The sequence below is a fragment of the Sinocyclocheilus anshuiensis genome, unplaced genomic scaffold (genome assembly GCF_001515605.1).
Source record: "Sinocyclocheilus anshuiensis isolate Anshui unplaced genomic scaffold, SAMN03320099.WGS_v1.1 scaffold195, whole genome shotgun sequence".
NCBI classification, from domain to species: domain Eukaryota; kingdom Metazoa; phylum Chordata; class Actinopteri; order Cypriniformes; family Cyprinidae; genus Sinocyclocheilus; species Sinocyclocheilus anshuiensis.
In genome coordinates, this window is record NW_015548236.1 from 1,183,090 (window position 1) to 1,196,666 (window position 13,577).

General features: G+C 35.7%; 2 protein-coding genes across 5 annotated transcripts in view; one reads left to right on the forward strand and one right to left on the reverse strand.

Annotated features, from left to right (window-relative positions):
- Positions 1–10,351, forward strand: part of LOC107654678 (cyclase associated actin cytoskeleton regulatory protein 2) — a 23,811-nt gene extending 13,460 nt beyond the window's left edge. For all 4 annotated transcript variants that reach the window (XM_016441862.1, XM_016441861.1, XM_016441860.1 and 1 more), the window contains 9 exons: positions 2,838–2,981; positions 3,545–3,630; positions 3,944–4,049; positions 6,677–6,860; positions 6,941–7,116; positions 8,445–8,568; positions 8,689–8,771; positions 9,520–9,663; positions 9,873–10,351. In XM_016441862.1, coding sequence (XP_016297348.1) covers positions 2,838–2,981; positions 3,545–3,630; positions 3,944–4,049; positions 6,677–6,860; positions 6,941–7,116; positions 8,445–8,568; positions 8,689–8,771; positions 9,520–9,663; positions 9,873–9,956 — 1,131 coding nt within the window. In that variant the 3' untranslated portion in view covers positions 9,957–10,351. The remainder of the gene's footprint in view (positions 1–2,837; positions 2,982–3,544; positions 3,631–3,943; positions 4,050–6,676; positions 6,861–6,940; positions 7,117–8,444; positions 8,569–8,688; positions 8,772–9,519; positions 9,664–9,872) is intronic.
- A 1,149-nt stretch (positions 10,352–11,500) lies between these two features.
- Positions 11,501–13,434, reverse strand: aunip (aurora kinase A and ninein interacting protein). Its single transcript, XM_016441865.1, has 2 exons — positions 13,281–13,434; positions 11,501–13,133 (listed from the first exon to the last, which is right to left on the reverse strand). Exons 1-2 carry the CDS (start codon positions 13,372–13,374, stop codon positions 12,130–12,132), a joined length of 1,098 nt encoding a protein of 365 aa, XP_016297351.1. The 5' UTR covers positions 13,375–13,434; the 3' UTR covers positions 11,501–12,129.
- Positions 13,435–13,577: the final 143 nt, after the last annotated feature.

The following is a 13,577-nucleotide window of genomic DNA, read 5'->3' on the forward strand; positions in this document are numbered from 1 at the left end:
TCATTCACACTTTCACATGTGCTGCTGATATGATTAGTCAATTAATGTTAGCTGGTCATTTTGTGTCAGGATCAAAAAACAGTGAAATTTGTTTTTTTGTGAAAAGTTCATTTTTTGGTCAGTGAAGCTTTTAACAATTATTTAAAATGCATCTGATCACTCTACATAATCTAGAAACAATGTGAATGAACACCACAACAGCTTAAGCAGCAAACGTTGTAAAACACAACATTTTTGTCACTGCCGAAACTTTGGCCACGACTGTATATACACACACACACACACATAGTGTATTTCAATGTGAAGCAGTGCTTTCTTGCCGTGCAATTCATAATCGGTTGAGAAAGCTCTTAGCTCTGGCTCCATTCATAGCTCAGAGATAGGCAGGCTATTTCTGTTCTTCTCCGTGGCTAAGCATGATGGGAAGGGAAGTTCAGAATGATGCTGGAAAGGTACTTGCACTTCGGACAGCGCCTTAACAAGGGCTGTAATGTCCGAGTATGGATGAAAGAGGCGCCTTTGTTCACAGAAATGAAAATCATGTGCATGTTGTTATGGGAGGAATTTATGTAAATACGGTTTTGCTCTCTCTCTTTCACTCCCCTTCGGTCTTTATCGCTTTGTGCCACACTCACACATACACAAACTCAAGCCACAACAACCCTCGACACTTCAACCTTGTTGACACCAAAAACCAATGATGAGTCACATTCAGCCACAAAACGTGTAAATATAGATGAATAAATACACAGTGTGCCAACATATACTGTCTAAATACACATTGTCTGTCTTGTTTGTTTATCTCTCACTCATTTGATGAGGTTGAAGTCAGGTCAACTGTGATTTCTTGTGATTTGCACATGAACACAAGTTTAGCCTGAGCTGATGAGTCTAACTGAAAACAAGAAACGGTATTTTTAGTCCAGAGAAGTCAGTTGTCCTCATTCTCGCACCGAGTTCTTGTGAAATGGACTGAAATGGTGGACATGGCAACTGCTTGAACACAAGCATAAATATAAAAACGTTCATTTAACAAAGGAAACAGTGTGTTCCCTCTCCCCCTTGTGCAGAGGTAAACTGTAAACATCAGTACAGGACAGGGCCTTACAAGGCGAGGGGGATCTCCCCATCACGGGCTGGAATGCTGAGTGGGAGGGAGGTGAAGCTCGCTGGACGTTTCATTGGAAAAAATAATCCCACTAATAAAAGTCCGCTTGGGTGCCTCAGGCTCTGTGTTTTTCTCTGTGCTTGCAGAAAAGGCCCAATTAAATCAAAATTGGAGTTAATGTGGAGTGGCTGTTTCTCTGTTTGTTTAATTTTAAGATACTCTGTATGCTAATAGATGTACACAGTCTTTAGGTACGGTCACATTTACCCTCGTTAAGCACATTTTTGTGGGCGTAATCTAGTCATTTCAATAGGAAACTACACGATTGAGAATTTCACGTAAGGCTGAAAGCTTTGCCTACACAGATTTTGCAGTGGTTTTGAGTTGGCCATGCAGCAAACGATCATCAGAAAGGTGTTTGATTTGTCACTTCTTTCCCTTTAGACTAGAGGACATTATACAGTGTTGCATTGCTACACTATTGCCGAAAGACAATAGTGCCTATGAAATTTTGCCAAAATGTTGCTAATGTGAATTCTGTAAATTCTGTAAATTTTGATGATTCAGGTTGGTCTATACAGATTTTAAAATCAGATGCTCTAGAATGAAAAATGTTCCTATTCCAATACCACATGCAGCTGACTAGCATGCTAGTGTGCTACTTTTACTATTTCGGCAATGTCATGATAGAAATGCTAGCATGTTATTCCACATACAACTCTTCTATATGTGCAGTGATATTTTAGTATTTTTATTTAATTTGTCTTAGTTTTTAGTCTATCTATCTATCTAGCTATCTATCTAGCTAGCTAGCATATCTATCTACTTGTAATTTTTAATTTGTTTTAGTTTATACACACACGTGTGTGTGTGCGTGTGCGTGCTGCCCAACTTTCAATAGGAAATACATCAAAACAAGAAGGAAATCTATGCAGACATCCTTTCAGGGTCTTTAATAGAAGAGGTTGAAACTCTACAGTGGTATATAGCACAAAATCTCCTTTTGTTCATCTTTGAAATATATTATAAAAGCTGGGCTCAGAGTTAATTGAATTATTAGACTAATTTGATTGAATTATAAAATTAAGGGATGGATACTTTATGAATGGAAGTTTTCTCACTGTTGACTTTGTTTCAAATGAAATTACTAAAATGGCAAAATACTGTATTTAAGTGGTTTATTAGAGCCTGCAAGACAATTATCACTATTAGTATTGCTCATACAAATTTTAGACCCACGACACAAATTCTCTATTCCTTACTGTCCTATATCCATCAATGGCCAGCCAATGGACATTGTTGACAACTTCAGGTACCTGGGCATTATCTTAGACAATAAACTAAGTTTTGACCATCATGTCACAGACATTCATAGACGCTGCCAACAAAGACTTCTGGTCATACGTAAACTTAGGTTCTTTTCAGTGAAACCAAATCAATTGCTCCTTCTGTATCGCAGTATCAATGAATCCATTATTCTGTACTGTGTTACTTGCTATATTTCACCATGCTCTCTTGCACCAACAGAAATAAGCTTTTTAGAATCACTAATACCTCCTCAAAAATAATTGGTCTTTCTACACCTGAATTGTTAGCTCTTATTGATACTGCCATCATTGCACATGCACAATTGCATACATTGCATTTATGCACAACTCAGACTGTTTGATGTTCCACAAATTAATCTTAACTTTTGATTGATGGCTTTCCTGCTTTTATTCCCAATCAGACAGAGATGGCTGACCTCCTCAGACCCCTCTCCGACCAGATCCAGGAGGTCCAGAATTTCCGGGAGAAGAACCGCGGCAGCAGCCTGTTCAACCACCTGTCTGCCGTGAGCGAGAGCATCCCCGCTCTGGGTTGGGTGGCTGTGGTGAGCACTTCTCTCTGTCTCACACTGTGGTGCAGTCTAGTCACCAACTTCCTTTATACAAATACCTGGTTTGGCTCATGCATCTTATGCATTTAAGTCGCTTACTGTTAAGACTGCACATTCAGAAACAGTCATGGCTTGATGCTAGTGATGAAAGCCCACCAAATAAACTTCAAACAACATCACATCCATCCATTAGGCATATTTTCTTTGGTTGTGACAACCGGACGACCTCACACAAACCATCTGCGTCATCGGTGAGAGGACCACCAAACTGATATTTGAATTTTGTATTTATTTTCTATTATGTAAACTCTTCTGATGTCTTCATGCTGTGGATGGCTGTATCTAATCACTGCAATGTGAATTTGGACTAAGACAGATCTGGACTCTATCATTTTCTGCTTTAAACTACCGCTGATGTTTACAACGAAGGTTCAAGGCCTCAGTTTTAGTGCTTTCCTTGAAATTGATCCTTTTTTTCCATGCTTATTATTTATTTTTATGAGTACATAAGCTTCTTTGACCATCTTTTGACCCTTTGTTGTCTTGCTCTGTCACAGTGTCAGAAACCAGGGCCGTATGTGAAGGAGATGAATGATGCTGCAATATTCTACACAAACAGAGTCCTGAAAGATTACAAAGACACGTTAGTGCTTTAGTTTTTTTTTAGTTCATATCAGATCAGTTTATGTTAATGTGAAATGTCCCTTACATGGTATTGTGATAATGATTATCATAGTCATGTATAATGGTATTTATCTGCTACTTCAAGGATCTTCAAGTAATACCATGATATTACTGTACTTTAATACCAGTTTGGTACTTTTTGTTAATGTACCTACACACATAGTAAATTTCCCTCACAGTAATGTTGTACATGTACATTTAGGAAAATATGATTTATTTGTTCACTTAAACAATGCCAGTGAACTTTTTTTTTGTGTCTCTGTTGACCCCAGTGACCCCTGTCATGTTGAGTGGGTTCGTTCCTATCTGAACATCTGGACTGAACTTCAGACCTACATAAAAGAGCACCACACCACTGGACTCATCTGGAACAAGACTGTAAGTGAGACTTTCAATTGGAAAATGACTTAAGGCTCACCTCAACTGTTTTGTATTCAGGAAGTATGATATGAATATTCTTGAATATTCAGATTGTACAATTAGAACAGCTGATGTTGGTAATAAAAACTCTACAGTAATTTGGAAATCTGTCATTTTCAAAGATGTAAATATTTGCAATGCTAGATATCATGTTTCCGTTTCAAATTAGGAAAAACTGAAACTGCAATACAGAAAAGCATATTTTCCATTTTTAGTCATACAGAGGCTGGTTGAATGCAGATTAAAGTTAATCTTTAAAAACACTCATAATTTAATAACACTGTTAAATGTAATCTTTAGCAAATATTGTACATTATAATGTTGTGATGCCTAAATTAAAAACAATTATTTTGAGTTTAATCTATGAATTGAATCTATTTACACTATTGTTCAAAAGATTGGAAAGAAATTAAGACTTTTGTTCAGCTAGGATGCAGAAAACAGTTATTTTAACATAATCATATTTCACAATATTACTGTTTCTACTGTATTTGTGATCAAATATATGCAGCCTTGTTGAGCAAAAGAGACTTCTTTCGGAAACATAAAAAAAAAAAATCGAACCGATCCCCTTTTGAATGGTAGTGTATGTAAAGGAAAGTAATTTTTTATTTTACTGGCTTTAACTTGACTGATAATATGCAGCAATGTGTCAGGTTACAAAGAGATTAGAACGTTTTTTTTTTTTACTTTCATAAAACGGCTTCATACTACTTTTATGACTTTGAAAGAATACACAGTTATCCCTTTAAGCAGTTCTGGGACTTTTGGAGATGTTAAATCTTGTCTGTCACGGGGTGAAATAGTGTGTGTGTCAAACAGAAACCTGAGAGCTCTCAGTGACTGTGTGTCAGCTGTCCCTCCTGCCGTGAGGACTCTGAGTGTATGTGGAGGACTGTATGGTGTGGACAGGTGGTCATCTGGGTCTTTTTGCATGGAGGGTTTACCATAGAAATGCCCCCAACAAAAGCCTAGTGTGTCTCTGGCTTACACACCTGCTCTCACACACACTCCTCGTAATTCAAACTCGCTTCTCATGTATTCCTCTCCTTTGAATTCATTTACTTCTGTGTATCCTCACACATCAGACACAATCGAACTCCAGCATCACTATGTATTTTTCTGCCGTGCTTCTCCACTTCCTCTAACAGCTTTTGCTTTTTCACCTCTTCACGAGGAAATGACCTTTAGGGTCAGAGGTTGGGTTGCCCAACTGTGTAACCTATGCTGAACATCAGCACAAGTATTGGGATTAGAAGTGTGTGTGTTTGTACAAGACAGGAAAAGATGAGTGTGCAACAGTTGTTTAAGCCAGTTTAAGTGTTGAAGTGGGAACCGTGTGCAACTGTCAGTGGCAGCTGTGCTGACAATATAAAACAGGCGTAAGTGTGCCGTCAGGGTCACACAATAGCCAACTGTGCCACACGGATCTGTTCTTTTACTTTAAATGTTGATAAATAAGATCATCCCAGTTGTGCCAGAAACACATGGACTGATATGAACTGCTTTCAAACGATTATTGCATTAACCATATAGCAATATACTTTCCTAAAGAGACATTTGGTAGTTCTTTACAATAAAGTGTTGTTTGTTAACATTAGTTAATATATTAACTAACATGAACAAACAATGAGCATTACATTTATTACACTTTTTATTTGTTCATGTTAATGTTATTTGTTAATGTTAGTTACTTTGTTAATGTTAGTTAATAAAAATACAGTCGTTCATTGTTTGTTCATGTTAGTTCACAGTGTATTAACTAATGTTAACAAACACAACTTGTGATTTTAATAATGGATTAGTAAATGCTGAAATCAACATTAACTAGATTAATAAATGCTGTAGAAGTATTGGTCATTCTTAGTTTATCTTAACTAATGTAGTTAACTAATGAACCTTTCACTGCTTATTTTGATTTATATTATTATTATTTTATATTATAGTGTTATAAATGTATAATTTGTGTGGGTAAAGGTTTGAACATACCTACTCATTTCTCAGTTTTCCATTTTTCTTATAATTGTAATAATCATAATATATATATATGTATATATGTGTATGTATATGTGTGTGTGTGTGTGTGTGTGTGTGTGTGTGTATATATATTAGTCTTTAATATCATGAGAAATATTGATTTAATGTGTGGCCATATTACTGTATTAAAAATCAATGATTTTTGCCATTTAAACTCTTTAAAGCTTAAAAAAAATTCAGAATCCTTTTCCAAGGGATGCTCTACAAACATTTCTTTTAATAAATTGTATACATTATAAATATGAAATATAAATATACCTGAATTTTTTTTTATGGAGGTCACCTTGGTTTTTGAACTGTTAACAGTGTTAACAGCAACACTACAGACCCAATCCATTGCCTCTTACGCCCCCCACTGGATAGATGACCATTGCAGTGAATTCATCAACATCACGGTTACAATGTTTTTAACCATTTTATAAAGGTGTTATTTGAGGCTGTGGATTCACAGCTATACTGTTTTAGTTTTGTTTTTGATGTTTTTCCCATTCTGGAATGAGCATATCAGTTTGCAACTTCTCAGGGACTAACTCTGATGTTCTCCACAGAGTCCTGTAGCCCCTCCCTCACTGTTCAGTGCTCCTCCTGATGGTCCTTGCCCTCCTCCTCCTCCTCCTCCACCACCAGGTCCTCCTCCGATGTTCATGGATGACAGCCCCAAACCCGACGACACAGCAGCCCAGCACTCAGCTCTGTTTGCACAGCTCAACCAGGGAGAGGTCATCACTAAAGGTGGGCAGGAGAACACCGTCACGCAATAAAATACTATACTGCCTTCAAAACTGACATCAGGTGATGTGCTCTGCCTCCAGGTTTGAAGCATGTGTCTGAAGAGCAGAAGACCCATAAGAACCCCAACTTGCGCTCTCAGGGAGGGAGGACACACCAGGGATCTCCAGCCAAAAGTCAGAACCCCAGCACGTCTGCGTGTGCACCTGCCAAAAAACATTCCCCCGTGCTGGAGCTGGAAGGAAAGAAGTGGAGAGTGGTAGGTTCCCACACGACATCAACTGGCATGTGTCTGAATGTGTCCAGCGTTAAATCATACTACTTGTAATCGTTTTGCTACATTTGGCAAAATTAAATAAAAGAAAAGACAAATGTATCCCACAATGCAATGAACTTGATATTTTTACGTCAATGTCATTATCATCATCTTGGAAATAAAAATGCAAATTAATTAATTATTTTTTTCAGTTCATTTGTAAAATAACTTAAAAATTGTTGGTTTGCATTTTTTCTTTTCAAGACTAAATGCTGCTCACTAAATTAAACATGCAATATGTTGAGGCTGTGTGACAATAATGTAGAATACTACTGTTAATACTGTATCATACTAGAGTTTTTATTGATTTACTACATGCTATTTCTAAAGCATTGAAGGCAGTATATAGCACATTAAGCACTACAACTAGTGAATTAAATTATTTTTATTAAAAGGAAGCAAAAAAAGTTGTGTTAAACACAAAAGAGATGATTTATATATAATAAGATCTGATGCGATGGAAAAATATTACATTATTCTTATTGCACAGCTCCAAGCAATACTAGATTCACATTGGTCAACTGTGTCGTTCTGCTAATGTACGGTATATATAAATGTCTTCTTCTTCTTCGTCTTCTTCTTCGTCTTCTTCGTCTTCTTCTTCGTCTTCTTCTTCTTCTTCTTCTTCTTCGTCTTCTTCTTCTTCTTCAATAGCATTGTGATATTATTATTATTATTATTATTATACAATTTTCTGAATAGAAATATATTTATTGGAGCCTAAAAATTATATATAAATAATCATTCTCAGTGGCATAGAAATTATTTAAAAATGGAAGAGATTCATTAATCTAATTATTTTATTATATTATTTAGCATAGTTAGCATAGTGGTCGTTATTATATTATATTATGAATAATATATTATATATATATATATATATATAATAAATATTACTACTACTAATAATTACACTTTGCATAGTGGTTATTATTATTATTATAGTTGTTGTTATTTTTGTTGTTATTGTTATTTTTATTATATCATTTTTTATTAATATTATACCATCAGAGCCTAAATGTTTTATATAAAATAATCATTCTCAGTTGCATAGGATTAATTTGAAAGTGGAAGAGATTCATTAAGACAGGGATCACCAAAAAAATAATCATCTCCCAAAAAGTGGGTTGGATGAATGTAGAGATGTCTTAAAATGAGAACACTCACACACTTGTAAACTAAGCTACCCTGCACTTGTAGTGAGACTCTTATTGATTTACCGTGCCTCCAGCATGTGTTTAGTGGATCTATTGTATGTATTTGTCCTGTAGGAGCACCAGGAGAAGTCTCATGACCTGGTGATAGAGGAGACCGAGCTCAGACAGGTGGTTTATGTCTTTAGCTGTAGCAACTCCACACTCCAGATCAAAGGCAAAGTCAACTCCATCATAGTGGGTAAGAGGAGCTCCTCATAACCAGCTGTCACACAAGCTGCTCTTATTCAGTAACGTTATCTCCTCCTCTATCGCAGCACCATGCACCACGCCTGGCTAATGTCTGTCTCTCTCCTCACAGATAACTGTAAGAAGCTCGGACTCGTGTTTGACAGTGTGGTGGGCATCGTTGAGATCATCAACTCCAGAGACATTCAGCTTCAGGTTAGATGTAAATGTTTGTGCATAACAAGTTGTTGTCTGAAGTGTTTTGATCTGTGAGTGATTAGCATAATGTATGTGCATGAATTATGGTCATAACTGCCAGAATCAATAACGAATATCGTAATCAACACAACTACCAATGTTAAATAACATTGTGGTATGCATCTGTTGATACTGAAGAGATGTTAACGGACATAAATTACACATGTTTGTAGCTGCTACATGCTTTTATAGCAAACATTACTAATAAATTACTACATAATATTGCCCAATTCATCAACCACATATAATATTGTTTTTTTTTTTAAGAAGGAGGCATTAAATTGATCAACATTGACAGTAAAACATTTTTTACAAAAATTTTCAAATAAATGCTGAAGGATTTCTGAGGATCATGTGACACTGCAGACTGGAGTAATAGCTGCTGAAAATCCAGCTTTGCCATCACAGAAATAAATTACATTTTAAAATATATTAAAATAGAAAACAGTTGTTTTAAATTGTAGTAATATTTCACAATATTACTTTTTTTCAATATTTACTATTTACCTTATCAAATAAATGCAGCCTTGTTGAGCACAAGAGACTTTTAGAGCTTGTTTTCACCAAGTAGGAACTCGTGGCTCAAAAATACTAATTATTTCAAGCTAATTGTAGTTTTTGGACTACAGACTGAGCAGCTCTGTTTTTTCACCCTTATGTATTTTGTTGCCTGTGAACAACACAAAACTTGTTTTTGGCCTTTCAGGTAATGGGAAAAGTTCCTACTATTTCCATTAACAAGACTGAGGGGTGCCATGTCTACTTGAGCAAGGATTCACTTGACTGTGAGATTGTCAGTGCCAAGAGCTCTGAGATGAACGTCCTCGTTCCTGAGGGAGAAGATGATTATGTAAGTTTATTTACACTGGAAATATCTACAAATAGAGCTAGCATAACCTTTCATTTTAACAAATAACTTTCTTGATACATTATGTCATGTACCAAAATAACAATGTTCTATTCCAGAGATTTGACCTGCTTTACATTCAAATATGAGCCTTAAAGGTTGAAGCATTGTTTATACATTATTTGACTAATATCTTCTTGTGTATTCAACAGAGGGAGTTTCCAATCCCAGAGCAGTTTACAACGGTTTGGGACGGCTCCAGCCTGGTGACAGAGCCCACAAAGATTGCTGGTTGATTCCTTTTCCAGCTCGTCATCGCTTTCCTCCTACCCAGAATTCTTCATGCACTTTCACTGTATCACTAACAAGTGGAGACGGAAGAATTCATACATTGTGGTTGTGAGATGTAGATTTAGGCTCAGAAAATGCAAAATATGGACAAAAAGTTCCATTTTCCACAAACCAATTATGAAACATTTCAACAAATGGAGATGTTTCTCCTTAACTAAGCGGCAATAAAAAAACATAATATACATATATTAATTATTATACATTAAAAGTAATTACAGATGATGGCACCATTATGTGTGAATATGGGAATTTTTTTAGGCAGCAACTCAAAGTACTTATACTTAAGTTAAAATAATGAATCAGTAAGCAATCAAATGTTTACTTATTCCTATGACAATATATATTTTATTTTAAAAAATCATTCATTTATTAAAGTATGGATTTTGTTTGTTTTTGTCTTTTTTGACATTATAAAGTACTTTGTGTTGATGTTATAAATTCTCATGTTAAATACATGTTGGTTCTGTTGTGCAGTAATTTACTACAGATTTACTTTCAGATCATAATATTTTCTTCTGCAAAAAAACATGTTTATTATGTTTATTTAACTTGTATCTTCAGGCTTTGGACGCAGAATATATGCAATCATGAGCAGAGGAGAAAAATCAATGGACATTTTACAATCAACCCACTTTTTATTCTAGGAGTGTGACAACTGGTCTTTGTTCTGCAACTGAACTGAGTGCCTTTGGGGGTATGTTTGATAAGATTTTATATTATTTTAATATAGTTTAAATATTGCTTTATATTTCATTTATAATCTCAAGACTGCTCATTTCTGAAACTTTGCATTGACGGCCACCACGTAATTCAACACCATCAGGGTAGTAATGACATGTGCTGTGTTATAACATTAAGTAAATACAGCTAATAAATATCCAACTTCATGTCCAAAATTGTTTCCTAGATGTTCTCACTTTGCACTCACACCTTTACATCTGCTTGTAAATTTCAATGCTTTAAATGTTTCTTCAACAGGAAGGTCTTGAACACTTCAGCTCATTTTGAGTGTATGCCAACATGTGTTAATATGTAGCATTCTTCAGTCCATAAAAGGGAATTGTGTTACATTTGCTTGGTCAGTAAACAGTCTACATTTAACTAACAATGTAATGCTCACTTAAGCATGATGCTTAAACACAGTAGAACATGTACAATGTATTAAATCACATGCCTTAAATTGTACTTTACCAAAGTATTTCCATGTTACCAGATCAATTTAATCAAATAAAGTCATTGTGAACTCACTACACTGTTATTTGTATTGTATTGGCATTTTTACCATCTTCTGATTTAAGCTTTATAAGGTTCAGTTGTTCTAGAGCAAGGGTTTTCAAAAAGAACAAAAAATATTTTTTTTACAAAATGTATTATAAATGTTAAACTTTGCTTTGTACAAGGATAATATAAAAGATTTAATTCTCTTTAAAAATGGTTATTTAATTTTGTCGTTATTTAATATTTTTCTCACACAGTATAAATGGGTTTTTATACATGAAACTGCCTTTATATTTTAGGAAGGGGTCCCTTAAGGAGATCATTACATTTGGGAGTCCATGGCATTTATTATAAATGCATGAAAAATGAGTGAATTTGTCAGCACATGGCTCTTTAATGAAACTGTCCCTGACAGCAAATTTAAACAGAGCAGCAATGGTGGATCATCAACTTGGCAAATGAGAACAGAATGTGAAGTATTCACCTTGCTCCATGATGGTAATTTAAAGCAATACAAAACGTAAATTAATTTCAAATGATAGAGCTTTTAAACTCAAATGTACTCAACTTGTTTAATGTGACACGTCATGTCCTACTTTAAAATATACAGATTCTACAAGCACAGCTTAAGGAATACACCAAACATTGACAGTAAAAGCTTCATGGTGCCATCTGCTGGCAAGCAGTGAATCTTTATCAAATATTACACAACAAATCATTTTTGGGGTTTATTTGTACTTGTACAAATGTTTATTTTTGAATTGAATGTTCATTTAAATTTTCAAATATTTTAATTACAACTTTAACAAAATCAAGCGCTTCAAAATTTTAAGAAAGAAAATCAATTAAAAAAAACACTTAAAATTCTGCGTTCTTGTGGTATTTCGCATCGGTTTCTGGCTAATGCTTGATGACCATGTTTCCCTCAGAGTCTTGGGTGAAAAGCATCTCTGGCTCTAGATCTGATTCCTCCTCCTCTTTTCCTAAAGAAGTGGCAGATGGACTATTCCCGTAATCTTTGCCCACAGATAAATTGCTCTGGTCTCTTAGTGGGCTCCTTAAGTGCTGGTCACGATGAGCAATCACACAGAAGCCCTCTGAGTCCTGAGTAAACAGCGTAGCAAAAGTTTCTCCAACCGTCTCTGTGTTTACAAGTTCCTTACCTGATTTTTTGGGGGGAAAAGTGTATTTCTCCTTTAACCTGCACTTAGCTGGACTGGAAATGAGATGGTGTTTAAAAGGCGATGTTGGAGCATTTTTAATAGGTGATGCAGGCCAGCTATTCTCTTTCCCCATCCGTTTCATGGGTGATGCCTTATTTTTGTGCCAAGACTGCTCCTGATTTTTATTAGTATTCACAGAAGCACTCCATCTTTTGTGGTTTTCATTGGCAGGCCTAGAAGTTAAGATAGACCCCTTAACTGAGGCCTTCTGATCTCTTAAATCATGTTTGTCCGTGTGTTTAGGACCTGGAGACTTCAGGAAATGCTTATGTGCATCTTCAGAGGGCTTCCAGACCATCAGATCATAGTGCTCCGGGGACTCCTCATGAAAGAAAGTCTCAGTTTCAGGAATTGTCTGATTTGGATATTCATTTGAAGCTTCTTTATTCCAATATTCTTGTGTCTCTAACACATTTTCTGTATAATGGACAACATGTCTCCTTTTTTCAGACGGTTCTTCTTCCTCTGGCTCAGTTCCACATATTAAATGGAGAAAAGACTGTTCTTTTTGGTCCTTGGCTGACAATCTTTCAAAATCTTCATCACAGTGCTCCTCAGATATTTGACTGGTTGACTCTGTAAATGGCTCCAAAGTCACATCATGTTTCCGTTTGGCCCTGGCGTGTGCCTCTGTGTGCATGGAACTGGACAACCCAGAATAAGCCGCACTTGGGTTAGGGTCTGGGCAAACAAATGCCAGTCAGAAAAGGACAAAAGGTAATTATTATTTAGCTTTAACAGTTTATCATCACATTAAAGGTATATATATTTTAAAATATCACGTAAACTGAAACAGTTACAGTATGAAAGAACTCTGGGATGTCTTACCTCTGGATTTGGGTGAAAAGAAGGTTGATATAGTGCTTTGTCTAGTTACAGGCATGTTGAGTTTGGTCTGAGTGAAGCTGAGTGCGACTGCCATACTGTATCCCCCTGATCTCGCAAGTGGGTTCAGGAATTTGGATATTGGACGGGTCAGCTGTTTCTGAAAAAATTAAAAAAGCTATCTGAGATCCCTTCATCTTTCATGTAGTGTTATTTTTTTTCTTACGAAGAAATTTTCAATACACTTAAAAGGTTAGATTTGGTCTAAATATATTTAATTAGAATTCAGTTGTTGTTACC